General features: G+C 49.4%; 1 protein-coding gene across 4 annotated transcripts in view; it reads left to right on the top strand.

Moving 5' to 3' along the window:
* Positions 1–6375, top strand: part of LOC144156158 (trypsin-1-like) — an 83868-nt gene extending 77493 nt beyond the window's left edge. For all 4 annotated transcript variants that reach the window (XM_077688000.1, XM_077688001.1, XM_077687998.1 and 1 more), the window contains one exon: positions 1919–6375. In XM_077688000.1, coding sequence (XP_077544126.1) covers positions 1919–2170 — 252 coding nt within the window. In that variant the 3' untranslated portion in view covers positions 2171–6375. The remainder of the gene's footprint in view (positions 1–1918) is intronic.
* Positions 6376–16269: the final 9894 nt, after the last annotated feature.

Below are 16269 nucleotides of genomic sequence, written 5' to 3'. Positions count from 1 at the left end.
TTGGAACTGGAAGCACCCTTTTGGCAGCTCGTTGGATCGCTGTCATGCGCTGCACGGTGTCGATTGTTGGTGGAAGGGAGTAGCCCAAAGTGCTCAGCACATATCGCCCTGTAGCAGTTAGTCGAAGTCGTTGTTGCTGACTGTTGGTGTGGGCTTCACTTAGTTCTGCCACTGTGTTATGCAAGCCAGGATAGAGGAGGCAGTGAGTTAATATGTAGACTGCCCAAGAGCTGTTTTGTAAGCTTTGCGATTAATCATTATATCTATTTTGTAGGCCTCCTTAGTCTTGACAGCCATAAGTTATTCTGCTGATTACCATGGCCTGATGAATTCTGCATGTGTCTGCTTCTTTGAGTCCTTCGTGGCGGGAGCAGACGCGTTGAATAAGATGAGTGAGCTGGGCCGCAGTCTGTTAAAGCCTAGGAAGCAATGCTGAGATGAAACGCTCTAGCGCGATGCGTTGGAAAACGAGTGTCCCGGCGTGTTCTTTTAGTGCGCGTTACGTTCTAGCGCGAGGCGCTGGAAAACGAGTGTCCCGGTGTTTTAGTACCGTGACCACATGATACTACGACGACATGAGACGACGACAGCCCCATCCCCTGAGGGGCTGCGCCCCTAAAATGCGCCCACGCATGCCGCATAGATGGTTAACCAGCGAAGCTGTAACCTGCGGCCGGTGTTCGCCATTGCCACGTTGACGCTGCTCCGCCCGCACCCGCACGGCCCCTGCCCGCCGTTGTCACTTGAGCTGTGCTTCACGCACTAGCTCGCTGCGTGCGCACTGTGCTGCGAGAGAGACTTTTCCGCTCCCGCCGACGCCCTGTTCCCACTTACCAGCGTCGGCACATGCAAGAGTGTAGCGTCATCTATAAACCCATCCACTCCGTCTCTTCTTATCTTCTAACTCCTCCCCAACCGGTTTTTTTCGCGCACGTGCATGGGGTTGCGCCGGAGGATTTTTCTGAATACACGGGACCGCCCGATTTTTCTTTCGCCTAGCCTAGTAGAGTTTCGCTTTAAAAATTCAAAGGCCCCAACACAATCGCATAGGGGGCTGCACCACGATCACGTTGAAGCTCCTTCGTAAACCTAGCGGACCTACATCAAACCTCTTCGTGCTCCCTCGGTCGTGCATCATTCCATTTCGCGTAGCCTGGAATCCCCATGGGGTCGCTTGTCGACAGCAATGTTTACCAACCCGCGGAATCGGCGTCCCATAGGTATTCCTGCCATACTATGTGCATCGCAGATAGCGCTCGAACTTGGGAATGCAGCCGTGCGACGGTGGTTTGGTCGCCTGGGTAGAGTCACGAAAAGGCCGTCGCACGGATTGATCACCGTCGCGCCAGTAGTGATACTGCGCGCTTCCGTTGGCTCCCGTCTAAGATAACAGCAGCTAACAGAGATTGGGACCTCAAGGAAGCGCAGTTTGAAGAGTGGGCAGCGCTCAGACATGTTCCCTTAGACGGTGGTGATAAGTGCTGCAACCTCCCGTTTGTCCTCAGCTCAAGTGGTCTCCATGCCAGCAACGCGTTGCACCATCACAGGGTCCCCGCTTCGCCATTGCGCGTATAGTCCGTATGCGAACCCCCAGCGCTACTGCAGAAACTACGCCACGGAAGCACGATCAACCTGGACGCGGGGAGCTCGAAGCGTGTCGCCGACGGCACGCGCTTAAAAAATTACCACGCTCTTTCGGCACATATAAGTGCAGAATATCCAACCTCTCTTTGTATATATAAAGTGTGTTATTATCGCTCCAGATCCCGTAAAGCGTTGCCAATACGGCTATTATCGCAAAGAATATAGGCTAGTCGGCAAGCAGCCAAGATGGATATCTTGTCGTGCAGTAAGGATGGTTCCCGCAGTCCAGCCCTTGCTGTGCAGTAAACATGTGCACTGCGTGTTACATGTGCAGGGAGACTCCGGAGGACCGCTGATGATGCAGCTCGGAAACTACGAGGTGATCTGCGGCGTCGTGTCGTTCGGCAAGAAGTGCGGCCTCAAGGACGTGTACGGCGTGTACACGCGTGTCGGCCTCTTCGTGCCCTGGCTGTACGAGCAGACCCGCAACGCCACCTGCAAGCCCTCAATCGGCAAGATCGTCCAGGGCGACCCCCCTACGACCAAGCCCGGCATTCCGGAAGTGGTCTCCGATAACCACATCTAGCAGACCCAAGCCACCATCATGCGCCCTCGCATAAGTTCTTGGAAATTCGGCCAAAATCTTTCCTCGAAGCAACAGGACCTTCCACGCCCGAATCTCGCGCGGGGCGGAATTTCGCGGTCTATTTCCGCCATCAGGCCGTTTGTCGGCAGTTTTATAATACGGGATACGGCGAAGGGCCACCAGACACCGTTAAACACAGCAGATGAGCAATTTTCCTCGCTGTGTGAGACGTGCGCGAAACACTGAGCTGTAGAGGAAACGATTTTCTTTCTAGTTCCCAAGTACAGATGCAGGGCATATGAAGTGCACCCCCCCCCCCCCCTCCCCTTCCCGTCCTTGAGGCTCATTCACACTGACTACTCCCGGCTGTGCAGGTACAGCGCCCTGCGCCACATTTCATGAACGTTCAGTTCTTCAATTTTAAAAACAGAAAATGAGCTAATACGCACCCCCATTCCTCCCGGAATGCATGGTATATTAGAAACTACGTTAACTTGCCCCTCCCCCCCCCCCTCCCCCTTTGCGTATTTTGATTACGCCCAACGCGCTAAGTGGCACGCATTAGCAAAGTTGTCCACGACTACTCTTTTTCCCAGAATTTTTCACGAATGCAGAAAGCGGTGTTTTGTGACCTTTGGCGAAGACCAAGGGTCTCTCGTTGGCGTGGCCAGTGTGAATGAGCTCTCGTAGGATTTCCCGATGGCATATTTGAGTTCGTGCGAAGTGAGAGGCGTACGGACAGACAGAAAGGACTACCCAGCATTACGTGCGGTCGATCGTAGTTGTAATGCAGTGTTTGTAGCCTTTAACAGTTGTAACGCGGTCCCCGGAAAGCGACAGCATTTCTTGCGACTAATGCGGGAATTGTGACGACGCGTCAGGGTTCGTGGGCTACGGAACAGAGGCGCGCTGGTGTCGTGAAAGCGTTGACTAAGCTGCACAGTGCATAGCTGAATTCCCCCAAAGATCACGCGTGTCGAAACTGGCGTGTCGAACTCAGTCTGCCATCGCTGTTCATGCAATGTCTAGTCAATTATAGTTGCACTATCGATGCGCTGCACCACGCGGTTTCCTGAACGGGCATCGAATGCATAAGCTTCTGCTCAAGAAATGACTCCAAATGAACTCGGCATCCGAGTTGCGCAATACCAATCTCTATAGCAATCGGCCTCCCACGATACAGGAAGGCGTCCGGCGTACTTAGACGTGCCTTTTTGTCAGCATTCAGCAACGACTTTGTTTCGTCGTTGTTCTGGGAATTTTATCCATACGGAACTAGGCTAAGCATCGCTTGGAAGCTGTACCATCCAGTAAAAAAAAAAATGAACAGTTGGAAGCAAAAATATCGAAGCGAAGACAGCCCAGTTGCACACAAAAAAGTTCGTTTGTCGACGGCCGTATGAGTGGCCCCCTAGGGGTTTCACAGTAGCCCCAGTTCCAATTAGAGAGCTCGATTGCTAAAGCCAAAAGTTGACTTTTCCTCCTCACGCGGCCTAGCTCGCGCTTCCCCGAAATCATAGTTGTGAGTCGCACGCCAAAGAAATAGCGCGATTAACGAATCGACCTCCTCCCGGCCACCACGTGCGCGTGTACTTTTCCCAGAGAAACGCACATTGATAAGTTAAAGTGCACAGTGAACTCAATTATTGCAGGAACAAAGCTGACAATGAGGCGGGGATCGGCAGTGTGGAATTGGGTTAAATGGCCTTGTGACATAAGCGGCAGACCTTTTCTTTCTCTTTAATTTTTTTTTCACGCGGCGGCAGAACCGCGGTGTGCCACTGACCGACTTACTTCTGATGTGCGCCCTGCTTCAGTGTTCCCAAAACGGCAGGAGCGCATGCGCGGCTGCACAAAGTGCAGCTGGCCGATTCCTATAGCCCTCCACGATGAGGGCCCCGAGGCACGCGGCGCCTAATAAGTGCGCGAGCACACCGCCCGGATGAACTTCCGTGTGTTGCCCCGCATGTGGAACCGTGTGTTCACAACAGCCCGTGACGAATGAGGGCAGTAGGTACGCGCGCAGACTTTGCTCTCCCGAATCATAGTTCCCACGTGTGCGCTGGACCGACTTCATGCACGACGCGAGTCTTCTCGGTGCACCCAATTCGGCGTTGTTCCCCACGAACAGTCATGGACAAATAAAATGCGGGCACGGAAATGTGAACCAGAACGCCCAAACAGCGCGATTTCTTTCCCTGCACATCAAAACGAGCCGTGGCTTAGTTAAAAAACAACGTTGAAAAATGTGGCTTTCTTAAATACCAATAGCGCGCAATCATTGGCCCTCAATGAGCAGTATTTTTTTTTATTTTGCACGCTTTGGTTCATATTTCCGTGTTCTCATTTCATTTTTTTATGACTGCACCTGTTAGACAAAATATCAAACGACAAAGTTTGTCCACTTGACAATAATTAGCCGTGCTCTGTCGCTTTGTAAAACCACTGTTCGTGTGCCGTGTTGTGCCCTTCCCTTTTCGCGTAATTTATCCCGGTCATTATTAGTTGCCCGCATTAAAGACAGCATAGCGCCCTCTCCCTGGCATTTAACGCAAACCCAGGAAAGAGACGTGCCAGGCATTGCAAAAATATCTGCGCGTGGCCGTACGAATTTAGCTTCCAACTCGTGGCGCACCCAGGCTGAAGGCTGTACAGCCTTCGTGGAGTGGCGCGCCTTCAAGGCGATGTTGGCAAGGTCGGCCCCCGAAGTGACGTGTGAAGACGGTCAGATGCTGCAGGATGTAGAGCAGTGTGCCTGAGAGCCTAAGCATTGTAAACAGTGCTGGCACAACGCGCACCTCGTGGAAGCCAGCAGGCAACAGCCGAGCAATTCGTAAACGTTTTGCGCAAGTGAACCAGTCATCCAGCATTCCTGGGAACTTCGTGCGATTTCGAGCGCTGTCACTGCAGTGAGGTTCCGCACCACTGTCAAGTACACAATGCCGTTTTCCGACACGCTGATAGTATCTGTCGTATTTTGTTCCACTTCCCCGCGCCAAGTTGTACTGCGTGATAAGTGCCGATCTGTCTGAGACGCAGGATGAAATTCCTGAGATATCCCTACACAGCCTTTTTAAAAGCGAAATAAAGAATCAACGACGCAAACGAAATCTTCACCACATGAAACAATGTCCGCACGAAATTTCGTTGACTGAGGGCGAATAAACCGTGCCGGCTTAATTACTATGGCAAAGCCACCTTATATGAGCGAAACCTACCCACCGCCCAACACGCGATATAAAACCAAAGATACACTATGATGCGCTGAGCCTGTCACCTATGCACGGACGTATGATGTGACGTGCAGTCCGCGCTGCACTAACGACGTGCTGCGTGTTTACGAAGCACAGACGTATTTGACGGGCATCGTGCAGCCACAGTGGTGAGCTCTGTTATGGGGCGAATCGTCCCCGGGTGCTGACGTCGCCTATGCGGCCTAAATACCAAGTGACGGGGTGGCCCCTTGGTTGTTTTTTTTTTTTACTCGGAGTCGCCAGAAAATGTTTACATGGGCACCTGACATTCGGGCACAACACTCTCAGCTCCCAAATAAAATCTCTGCATTCTTCTTTTCTTCATGCTATGGTGACGACTCACCTTCCTTTTACTAACAAAATATAACATCTGTGACATCACAAGGAAGCCGGCAGTTACCAGGACTAACAAACCTGTCAAGTAGCAATCTAAGAAGCCGCAGAAGAAACAGAGGCAATAGGAAGCTTCCATAACGTTACCTTGGGCTGTAGGGACCGGCCAACAGACTCCACTTTGGATTACACTAAGCCACGCTGGTGCCGTCTTATCAAGGTATCTCGCGGACATAATAAGGACATTTACATACAGGTTGCTCTGAAAACACCTGCGTTCGATACCTTCAGGAGGGCATTACCAAACCGTACCGTTTTCATCAAAACTTTAGCTCTGTTTGAGGTAAGTCTGGAGCAAGAAATAAATTCAGCTAACGCTGAACAGGGGCAGGTGAGAAGCCTCTGCCCTGTAGCGGGTGGCAGACCTTCATGAAACGTTTTCTGGCAACTCCAGCGATATAGACGACCTATATGAACTGCTGTGTACAGCTGTGTGATAAAGATCTTAGTTTTTTATTCATATTAAAGACTTGTTGAAGGCATGAATTGTTGTTATGGGTGAAAGTGTCGTTGTTGTACACACGTTATTTTTCTCAAATATATGAAAATGAAAAGCAACGGCTGTCTGGTTGTCGCTCTGTTCGGAAGACGTCCACTTGCAGTTTTCCAAAGCAAGTGCTGCACACCAGGCGATGCACGACTGGCTGCAACGTTGGCTGAAACACTAGAAATACAGCAAAGCGCTCGCTGTCTGGAGGGCAATGAGCAGAAAGAGGCTGTAATATTTACTAGTTTTGAAAAACAAAACAAATTCTGAGCTGAATCAATTCGATGTGCCGTTAATTACTGCAGTAGCCATGACCAATAGAATCGTAATCTTTCGCTAGTATCTCTCCTAACCCTAATATGGACCGCTCAAAACATTTTGTGGAAGTAAGAAACATTCTCATTCCATTTATTGACGTCCTAAGCATGGCAAACCCTTTATTTCTACTCTGACACACGATAGAAACCATATGAGCCTTGATGCTAGTATACACTCCGTCAACTTGCATAATGTACATGTCAGAGCAATCGGCCGTAGACTGCTCAGCGTACCCGGTGGTTTTCCTGTTTTCGGGACCGTGACGCCTGTGATTTCTGCGTGCTTCCGCGACGTGGTCATGCATCCAGTGACCAAGCTTTGTTTATAGTTGTCAGCATGACCTGAAGGGACTTCTCTTTAAACACTTCTTATCGGATGCCATCGGGAATCGGTGCCTTATGTGTTCCTGTTGTGTCGATAGCTGGCAACAATTCCGCCATGCTGAAGGGGGAAACGAGGCCAGCTGCCTACTCCGTAGTAATGGGGAAGGCCTGCCTCAGGGGGAAGGGATGAAGGACCACCGTATTTCGGAGCGGGCGCGTTAAAGCTGGGGAATAAAGCCTTCATTGCCTCCTCCACAAAACCTTGCAAGGAGAGACCCGATGCAAGGTAGGCATTGTCCAAGGGATTTTGCGGCTTGCAACCTCGTTCCATTGCCTGAAACGTGCGCCATATCGAGGCTGTCTTTGTTGGGAGACCGAGTGAAGCCCACCAGTCCATCCAGCGAGCCCTGGGGAGGAGGCGTTCGTAACGTCGCGCTTGGGCAGTCAGATGAATAATGTGGATCTTGGCGTCCTCAGACGACGGTTGGCGGGCAGCAGTCAGTTCCGCGCGACGGCGCGTGCTGCCCATAACAGGAGCAGGTGCAGGTCAGGCGTAGGTCGGGCTTCGTCTAACCAAAAGATGTGCGTTGATTTGTGCAGTGCACTTTGTATGATAGAAATCAGGTAATTAGTGAGGGAAGTTGGCATCTGAACTCATCCCAATCGATGGCCTGGAAACGTCGACGAAGTCGCGGCAGCAGTCCTACAGCAAGTCTAATTTAAATGGAATGGTTGTCACTCGCCCAGCAGCCGAGCGCCAAGTTCCATGAGAGGGCACCGTGTCCAACCCACCGCGTGAGGCCCGAAGAGTAAGGCGGTCTGCGAGGGTGTATTTGCCGGCAGGTAGGGCTAAGAACGTCATTTAGGAGCCGAAAGTTCACTCCCCTAAGTGTGTCTTCAACCAGCTGACCTCTGGAACTGTTCCTCGGGTAACCCCAGGATCCATGCGGAGCATTAAAGTCTCCACCCACCAGAATCGGGACTCCTAGGAAGTTGTGGCGAAGATGTGAAAGCCAGCCTAACGAAACTCGACTTGCATGGCCACTACTCGGTCGAGCGTAATAAGAGACAAGAATCACGTCTGAATGGGATAGGTGAATTCGCACATCTACCACCTCTTTGCAAAGCGGTACACCATGCGAGAAGGACCTGGGCCTGTGGCAAGTAGGAAAGTACGTAAATAATTGCTTCGCCAGGTCGTCCGGCCGCCCACCCCTGCGGTCCCGAATGCTTGGTGACTTATGGACAGTTAATTCCGATATTTGCGGAACACAGTTTGTTTCTTGTAGCAGGAGGGTCTTGCAGATAATCGGCCAACGCGCATGTTGTAGTTCAGTTCGCCGAGCTTATCCGCAGGCATCAGGGCATGTGTTCGTACAATCCCTCTCAAATCGTCTTTCGGCCAAACATTGGCGCAGAGGACGACCTGGAAGTATTCTCCACTTCCGTACTCATAGGAGGACGCACTTGTATTCGTTCCATTCTTGCCCTAGATGTGAAGAAAGCGTACGAAAATGTCAGCTATCAAGCTATCCCCCTGATAGTACGCTGGCTTGGGTGTCCGACGCCTGTGGTGTCCTTTATCGAGTCGCTCGTAACACACCGCACCTTCTCAGTCAGAGTTTCAGGACAGGCGGTAGGCTCATTTTCAACATGCCTCGGGGTACCGCAAGGTGCTGTCCAGGCACCTATACTGTCCAACCTGTCACTTTTCCCGCTCGCTTGTACTGTAGACACTTTGAAAGGTATAAAGTGCCTGATCTATGCGAATGACGTCCAAGTCTAACGATCGACCAGCAGTCGACTCAGGATAGGCTCATCATCATCATCATCTTCTTCTTCTTCTTCTTCGCCGTCAGCCTTATCAGGTCCACAGCAGGACGAAGGCTTCTCCCATTGACCTCCAACCGCTTCTGTCCTGCGCTGCTCGAGTCCACAGTTTACACCCGAATTTCTTTATTTCATCCATCCATCGGATCAGTGGCCTTCCCCTTTTTTTAGGCCCATTTCTTGGTACCCCCTCTGTTACCCTAATTCTCCACCGGTTTCGGTCCGTCTCACTACATGGCCAGCCCAAGTCCATTTTTTTTCTTTGAACAATGATATCTTCTATTCTAGTTTGTTCGCTGATCCAGGTAGCTCGTTTCCTGTCTCTGAGTTTTATTCCTAACTTTATTCGTTCTGTGGACCGTTGAGTCGACCTAATTTTGCTTTCTAGTTGTTTAATAACGTGCCAAGTTTGAGCTCCGCATGTCATCACCGGCAGTATGCACTGGTTGTAGATTTTTCTTGAGTTACAGAGGTAGTTTACTTTTCATTATTCGTGAGTGCTTGCTGAGTGCTCCCCAATCCATACCTATTCTGCGCCGGATTTCTCTCTCGTCGTTGGGGTCAGCATTAACCATCTCTCCGAGGCAGTTATATTTTTTCTTCTTCTACCGTTTCGTTTCCTAAGCTGAAGAGGACATGCTTATTTCTCATTACTTTAGATTTAGTCATACATATTTTTAGCTCCACGGCCGTTTTTTCGCTTTTATTTCTTCAATCATTGTTTGCATGTGTTCTGCAGTCTTACGCAGCAAGACTATGTCGTCCGCAAACCTCAAATGGCTCAAGTATTCCCCGTTTATCCTTTTTCCTATGCATTCTAAGCCAAGATTTCCAAATACCCCCCTCCAGACATGCTGTGAATAGTTTTGGCGAGATGGTATATCCCTGTCTCACTCCCTTTCGGGTCGGAAATTTATCGTTTTGCTTGTGGAGGGTTATCCTGCCCGTGCATCCCTTGTATGTCTTTTAGAAGTCGTAGGTAGGTTTCCTCTATTCCCTCTTCTTTTGGTGCTTCTAGCGCGGCTGTAGTGAGTACAGAATCAAACGCTTTCTCATAATCTATAAATGCCATGTAAAGGGGTTTAATGTACTCTGTGGATTTTTCTATCACTTGATTGATGACATGGATGTGATCCATGGTTGAGTACCCTTTCCTAAACCCAGCCCGCTGTCAGGATTGTTGGGAATCCAGGCTGTCACCTAAGCGACCAACTATAACTTTGGTAAACAGCTTGTAAACAACTGAGAGTAGGCTGATGGGCCTGTAATTCTTGAGGTCCTTGGGATCTCCCTTCTTATGAATCAGAATGATGTTGGCGTTTTTCGAGGCCAAGGGCACTTTTTGAGTCTTCAAGCATTCTGAAAATAGTACAGCAAGCTTTTCCAGTACGATATGTCCTCCCTCCTTTAAAAGATCCACGGTTATGCCGTCGTCACCTGCAGCTTTTCCTATTTTCATGCTTTGAGAGCCTTTGAGAGAGGAAGTTGGAAAGGCTATCAAAGGCAAAAGAGGCTGCGTGCAACAAATGATATTCCTCTTTGAACAGCGAGGCAGGCCAAAATCTACTTTTCTGCACGTTCACGAAAAGCGTAATTGTGATGCACAGATGAGGGTACACGGGCATCTAACATAAACCAGTCAGTTCCGACTGAGGCTTTCACAGGGTGCAGAAAGAATTGTGCTCATGGTTAAAAACTTTTTACAGTAAAGACGAACATTTAAAAGCATATTTCACGCGGCAAACACTACGAATATAAGAGTGGCGCCTGCCTTCAGTAAAAAGCGTCACTTCCCTTTGTTTCTTCACCCAACTGCAAGTGACATTCAATGCTACACTGCGCTAAAAATCAAGATGGGTACAATTTAATAGCCACACTTCAATTTGCTCGGGGGGATGCGAAGCGTCAGAATAAGGCAGCACAAAAGAACGCACAAGTTGAGAGGCATGCCGCACTGTTATACGCATGTCTGGTCCTGTGCGTCTTCTCGGCATTTAATTTTAACACACCGCCAATCCCATTGGAGATTTTTGCAGTCAGGGCGATACAGACATTTTAAATGTACAGAATACAAACGTAGTTTTTTTGTTCATACAAAAAACAGCACGGGTATAAACATGCGAGTAAGGTTTTTCTAGCGGAACATTTTTATCACAAGAACTACTCAGTAATAGTGAACGTCAGAAGTGAGCCAGAAAGAGAGAAGCAAACCATGTAGACGCACTTGATTAAATCTTAGGTTCACTCTGTTCGGAGTTGCTTTGGTTAACTTATTTCATGTAGGTGTTTTTCGACTAGTGTTAGGAATAGTTCCCTGAATGCGCTAAAAGTAATCGACAAGTGCATACCTTTCAACTCTCTTATATCTAGTGGGAAAAGGGCGTATTTAAGGTAATCAGTGCGATAATCGCATTCTTCGAAATTTAAAGTCTGATTACGCCGCATGTGCCTTGTTTGTAAGGTCCTGAGAAACTTTGAAGTATCAAGGTTTAGATTTTTATGAAGAAGTTGGTACAAGAATTTTAAACGCGGCAGTTTCGCAGGATTCTGTAGGGTGAGGATTCCGACGTTCCTCAGTGGTTCCGTTGGTGAGGTAGTTGGGCTGTACCGGTTATTAAATGTGCCTAATTGCTTTTCGTTGTGTTCGCACTAGTTTATTTATGTGAACTTTAGTATACGGGAGCAAGATAATGTTAGAGTATTCCAGTAAGAATCTCACAAAAGTGCTGCAGGCTAATTGCTTTGTTTCTAATCGTTTAGACCTGAGTCAACGAAGGTCTGTTGTAGGGTGATGTATAGCTTCAAACGATTCAATGAGCTGAGATATATTTTCCCCGATGTCGAGCGTGCCATAACAGCTTTTGTGGACCGTTAGGTACTACAAGCAGTGCTTAAAAATTTCTACTGACAATATCAGCCACCACAAGCTTCCCACAGTTTTAAATTTACACACATTTTTACCGACAAAATAAAACTTCGACCACCGTTTCCCTTATTCTAACATTTCAAGAAATCTTTATCGTGGCATAAATTCATGCGCACAACTATGCATGGGCTTCGCAATGAAGACTAGTTTTACGTGTTCTCTAATGTTATTGTGTACCTGGATTATTATAAGTATTGACACGCTGGTCACCGCACAGCATAAAGAGGATGCTACGCATTCGGTTAAAACCGAAAAGGCTGAAAGAGATATTCTTTTGGGCTCTGCTTAGAACTTCCACGCCTCCTTTCCTATTACGGATGCCCTGGAGGGGAACCAGGTGAACTGGCGACAGCTGTGCCTCCAGCCCCGTCTTTTTCACAACTGGGGAACAAAGGTCGAGCCTCATCCCGCTTCGAGTTCTACCACGCACGAAGCTGGACGACTGGCGAATTGTGCAGTCAGCCGCTTTGGATCGGAGAAGATGTTCCCTGCAGAATATAAAAATGGGGAGCGCTCAGGGCGACCACCTCACTTGGTGCGCGATTTACCTGTAAAGCGCACAAGGTGAGCTTCTGATACCAGGCTGCAAACCCGCTGAATCTCCGGTTACGTATGACTCGTTAAAAAAAATAAAAAAAATAAAAAAAACGTGCAGAGCTCTACGAGCACTGCGCTACTATTTATATAAAAAATTATACCAGATGCTCTCGGGGGTTGCCCAGGTGGTGGGAAGCCTATAAAATTAATCATTCGCATAAAGACACTTGCCGTGAGAGCAAGCACTATCATACTATCACATCGCACAGAGAATATGTATGATATGATAGTATGAGTTTATTCTCACCAGCTTCAACCTACGTTGAGGCATTCCTTGAGACAAACAAATGAGCCCGCATGGGCAACTAGAGTACAGTCAAACGGGGTACGGCCTCAGCTACCTAAGTCGCCGAATTGTGTCACCCCAGTTAGCACAAAAGTAGGGTGACCACCCGTCCCGCCTTGAGGCTGTTGTCCCGCGTCCCGCAAGAGATACAAAAATCTCCAACAATGTCCCGCATAATACTAACGTCACCCGGGGAGTCAGCCGGTAGAAACCCACGCTTTGCGGGTGAACGGGGAGATGCCGATGTTATGCCTGGAAGAGCGCGCATTGCCAAAACTGGGCACGCCGAGACGCCTGAAAGTCTAGGAGGACGCTCAGTAAGCGAACGACTCGTGTGAGAACTCGAGTGACAAGAATATGCGGGGGCCCGCTGCAGATGCGGCTAAACACTACAGCGCAGCGAACGTGAGCACAGCACAGCGGTAGCTGCTCAGCTGATGGCAATGCTCCCAACGCTGCGCGGACCACATGGTATAGTTTCTCACTGGCCCGCCGAGAATCGAGCCGGCAGTCGGAGCCCACCTTTGTCGTTGACGGCAACTTGCTTCAGTTATTAAATTTTCGCGTTTCAGGGATGACAAAATATTGCAATATAAACTTCAATTTTCACCAAAAGTTAAAAACAATCTATTGTAGTAGTTCATTAAACAATCTATTGTAGTAGTTCATTTGTAATCGTGTTATGTCAGTTCCTCCCCCCCCCCCCTCCCAAATACAGCGTGTCCCGCATTTCGCTAGTCACCCTACACCTAACGGTACGAAACATATGTACTGCGTTTACCCCGACGAAAATATGGCTGCAAAACGACCCAGAAAAGATTTTTTCTAGGTTATCTAAATCAGTTTTGTAAACGTCCATACAAATCCAGTTTATAATAGGCATTATAAAACGCTGTAAAATACGTTTTGGATGTACTATTGAATCGGCATAAAGGACGCCTTGTAAGCGCCTGAAAAATCCCGGTTTAAAACTGGTAGTTGGGCGACCACTGAAATCTATTCGTTGGCTGATTTAAGTTGCATATAAGTCGCTGATAGACGACCATCGCGTGCCTTTTGTTCTCGCCCTGCACACCATGGTTGATTAAAGTAATGACGGAAAAGAGCAGTGCACAATTAAATACAGCGCACCGCAAGCCATCCCCCGGTTATATTATCTTCGGAATAATAGAAACACAATCACTCCAAACATTTTATTGAATCTAGTGGGACACACGTGAAATAACTAGAATGTACGATTAACGGCTTGATTCTGCGTCCTCCAAATTGTTAGTGAGAATCGATTATAAATATCTACACAAGTTCAGGCCTGTCTAGCTTCTGCTGTTTAAGAGCTCCGATGTTGGTGATGATTGACATGCGATGTCAGCAAGGGTCGTTTTTCAAGCCCTAGAAAAATTTACCATCCCCTCCTAAAGAAAGTTGAGAGAGGCGCGAAAGCTGAAAGTTCGTCCCATCGATCGCCAAACCTTCAACAAAGACCCAAATCGCAAACGAAGAACGAACCCACGCGACGATTTTTCGTGCACTAAGTAAACGCATCCACAAACGATCTAAATGTATACATATCCATGGTTTATGAGATAAAGGTGCACTATCGTAGTCTTTCTTCGTAATCGATGCGTGTATCGCCTTATCTAGAGCCGTTCCTTTTTGGCGATTTCCAAGTAACTGTTTTGACACAATGAAAGCCTGGATTCACGCACGTGCCTTTTTTTTTTAAGATATTATCAGAGCTTTTCAGTCGATCATCCGGTCTATGGGGAAATGCAATAGTTTTTAGACAGGACGCCATCGACCCCACCAAAAAAGCTTTCGCTTAAAAACGAGAACCCCCATGTCCAGGGGTCGGATGGTTGACTTTTCTCGTACCGTCGACTCTTCGGCTACCAATTAACCCCCACCACTTGGGTCGATTCTCGCTAAGTTGGGTACTATGTGCCTTCGGCTATGCCGAACAGTTTATAATGGGTTTACCTACTTTATGTAAATTTGTAATCAACATCATCAACAATAATAACAGCGTACTTAGATCCACTGCAGGACGAAGGCCTCTCCCGTTGACCTCCATCCGTACCCGTCCTGCGCTGCTCGGGTCCGTTCTTTGCCTCCGAATTTCTATGGACCTTCCCATTTCTTATGGACCCGTCCCTCGGCGCCCACACTGTTATACCGGTGGTACACCGATTGTCAGTTTGTCTCAGTACATGGCCGGCCCAAGCCCATTTCATTTTCTTAATTTGAGCTATGATATCTTCTACTCAAGTCTGTTCCCCGATCCAGGAAGCTCGTTTCCTGTCCCTAAGCGTTACTCCTATCATACTTCGTTCAATGGCCCGTGTTACGAATCGGCCAACGCCGCCGTATTTTCCCGCATCAGCCACCACGTGGGAATCCACCACGTGTGCCACAGCCGCCCGCGTGTCGGTGAACCATACTTTCGTGTCTCGACATGAAAGGTCAGACACCTCGCGTTGCAACGCGCCTCCGGCGGTTGCCAGCGGCACCCCCAGATGCCAGCGGCACGCCCAAGCATTCTTCACGGACGTGCGACCCTCCGCCGTCAGGTGCCAGCGCTTCGGTGAGTCACGCCTTGACATGCCCGGCTCAGACGTTTCGCTATCGGCGCGATCAACATTCGATAGCGCGGCCCCGGTACCTTTCAAGGACACTCTCTCCCCTCTCTCGGACGCCACGTGCAACGAGGCTATGAATGACTCACAAACTGTGGAAAGAGCGTTGTGTGTGTCTGTGATGTTCGTGGCGTGTGGCTACTTGTTCGCGTTTGACCATTGTTGCTTTTGGGTATAAATAGAAGCAGCCCAAACGATGAAAATCATTCCTGTCTGAGCAGCGAATCCATGCGGTCGCTCTGCTCGAGTCCTGTATTGTAACCTCGCCCGTCGGGGCAGTGTATGTTTTTAAATGCAGAGCATTTCTTAGCCTCGCCTCTTTCTGCGTCGGACGGCGTCCACAGCTCCGCGTCCGCAGCAGGTGCGCGCATGCGTCGTAGTCAGCCCGTTCGCTCGTCACCCCCGGAACGCTCCGTCGCGGTCTCGGCCACGGCCGGCGCGCACTTTCATATGAAAGTGCGTGCTCGCCTCCTCCAGTCCGGCCGTGTCTCGGCGTAACAGGTGCGTGATAGCAGCGCGGTGGGGCGTAGAAGAGCGCGCGCTGCTTGCGCATGCGCGCTCTCCCCCCCGTACCGCTCTTCCTCTACTGCGCGCGCTGCAAATATAAAACGGCTAGCGGTCGCTCGTGCTTCAGTCACTGCGTTGCTCCTTCCTTCCTTGGTTGACGCTCGCTCCCACGTTTACTCGTGTCTGCTACTCCAGCATCACGGAAGCAGCGATGGAAGCAACACTGCCTTCAACCAGTACTGAGGCCCCAATGCTCTGCATTTACTCGTGTTCCCCTCGCGGGAAGGCGCGGGAATTTTTTTGGCTTCGGCTCTCCTCTCGCTATGAAGTAAACAGTTACGTTATCCTACTCCTCTGGACTTCTTCACGGCTGCAACAGCGGCTGGCCGCTCGCATCATACACGCTACCCCTTGTATGTCGGAGGCCACGGAGATCGGATCGGGTGCCCCCGCCCGGTCGCAACACCTGTTAAGCCGACCGAAGTTTGCCTTCCAGATGTTTAGTAAAGGGCCAAGTTTTTTTTTTTTTGCGAGAGACTGCCCTG

This window comes from Haemaphysalis longicornis, unplaced genomic scaffold, assembly GCF_048455015.1.
Source record: "Haemaphysalis longicornis isolate Haplotype H1 unplaced genomic scaffold, Haemaphysalis longicornis Haplotype H1 scaffold_1, whole genome shotgun sequence".
Classification (NCBI taxonomy): Eukaryota; Metazoa; Arthropoda; class Arachnida; order Ixodida; family Ixodidae; genus Haemaphysalis; species Haemaphysalis longicornis.
The sequence above is the reverse complement of the archived record's forward strand: the minus strand, read 5'-3'. Positions and strand labels throughout refer to the sequence as shown.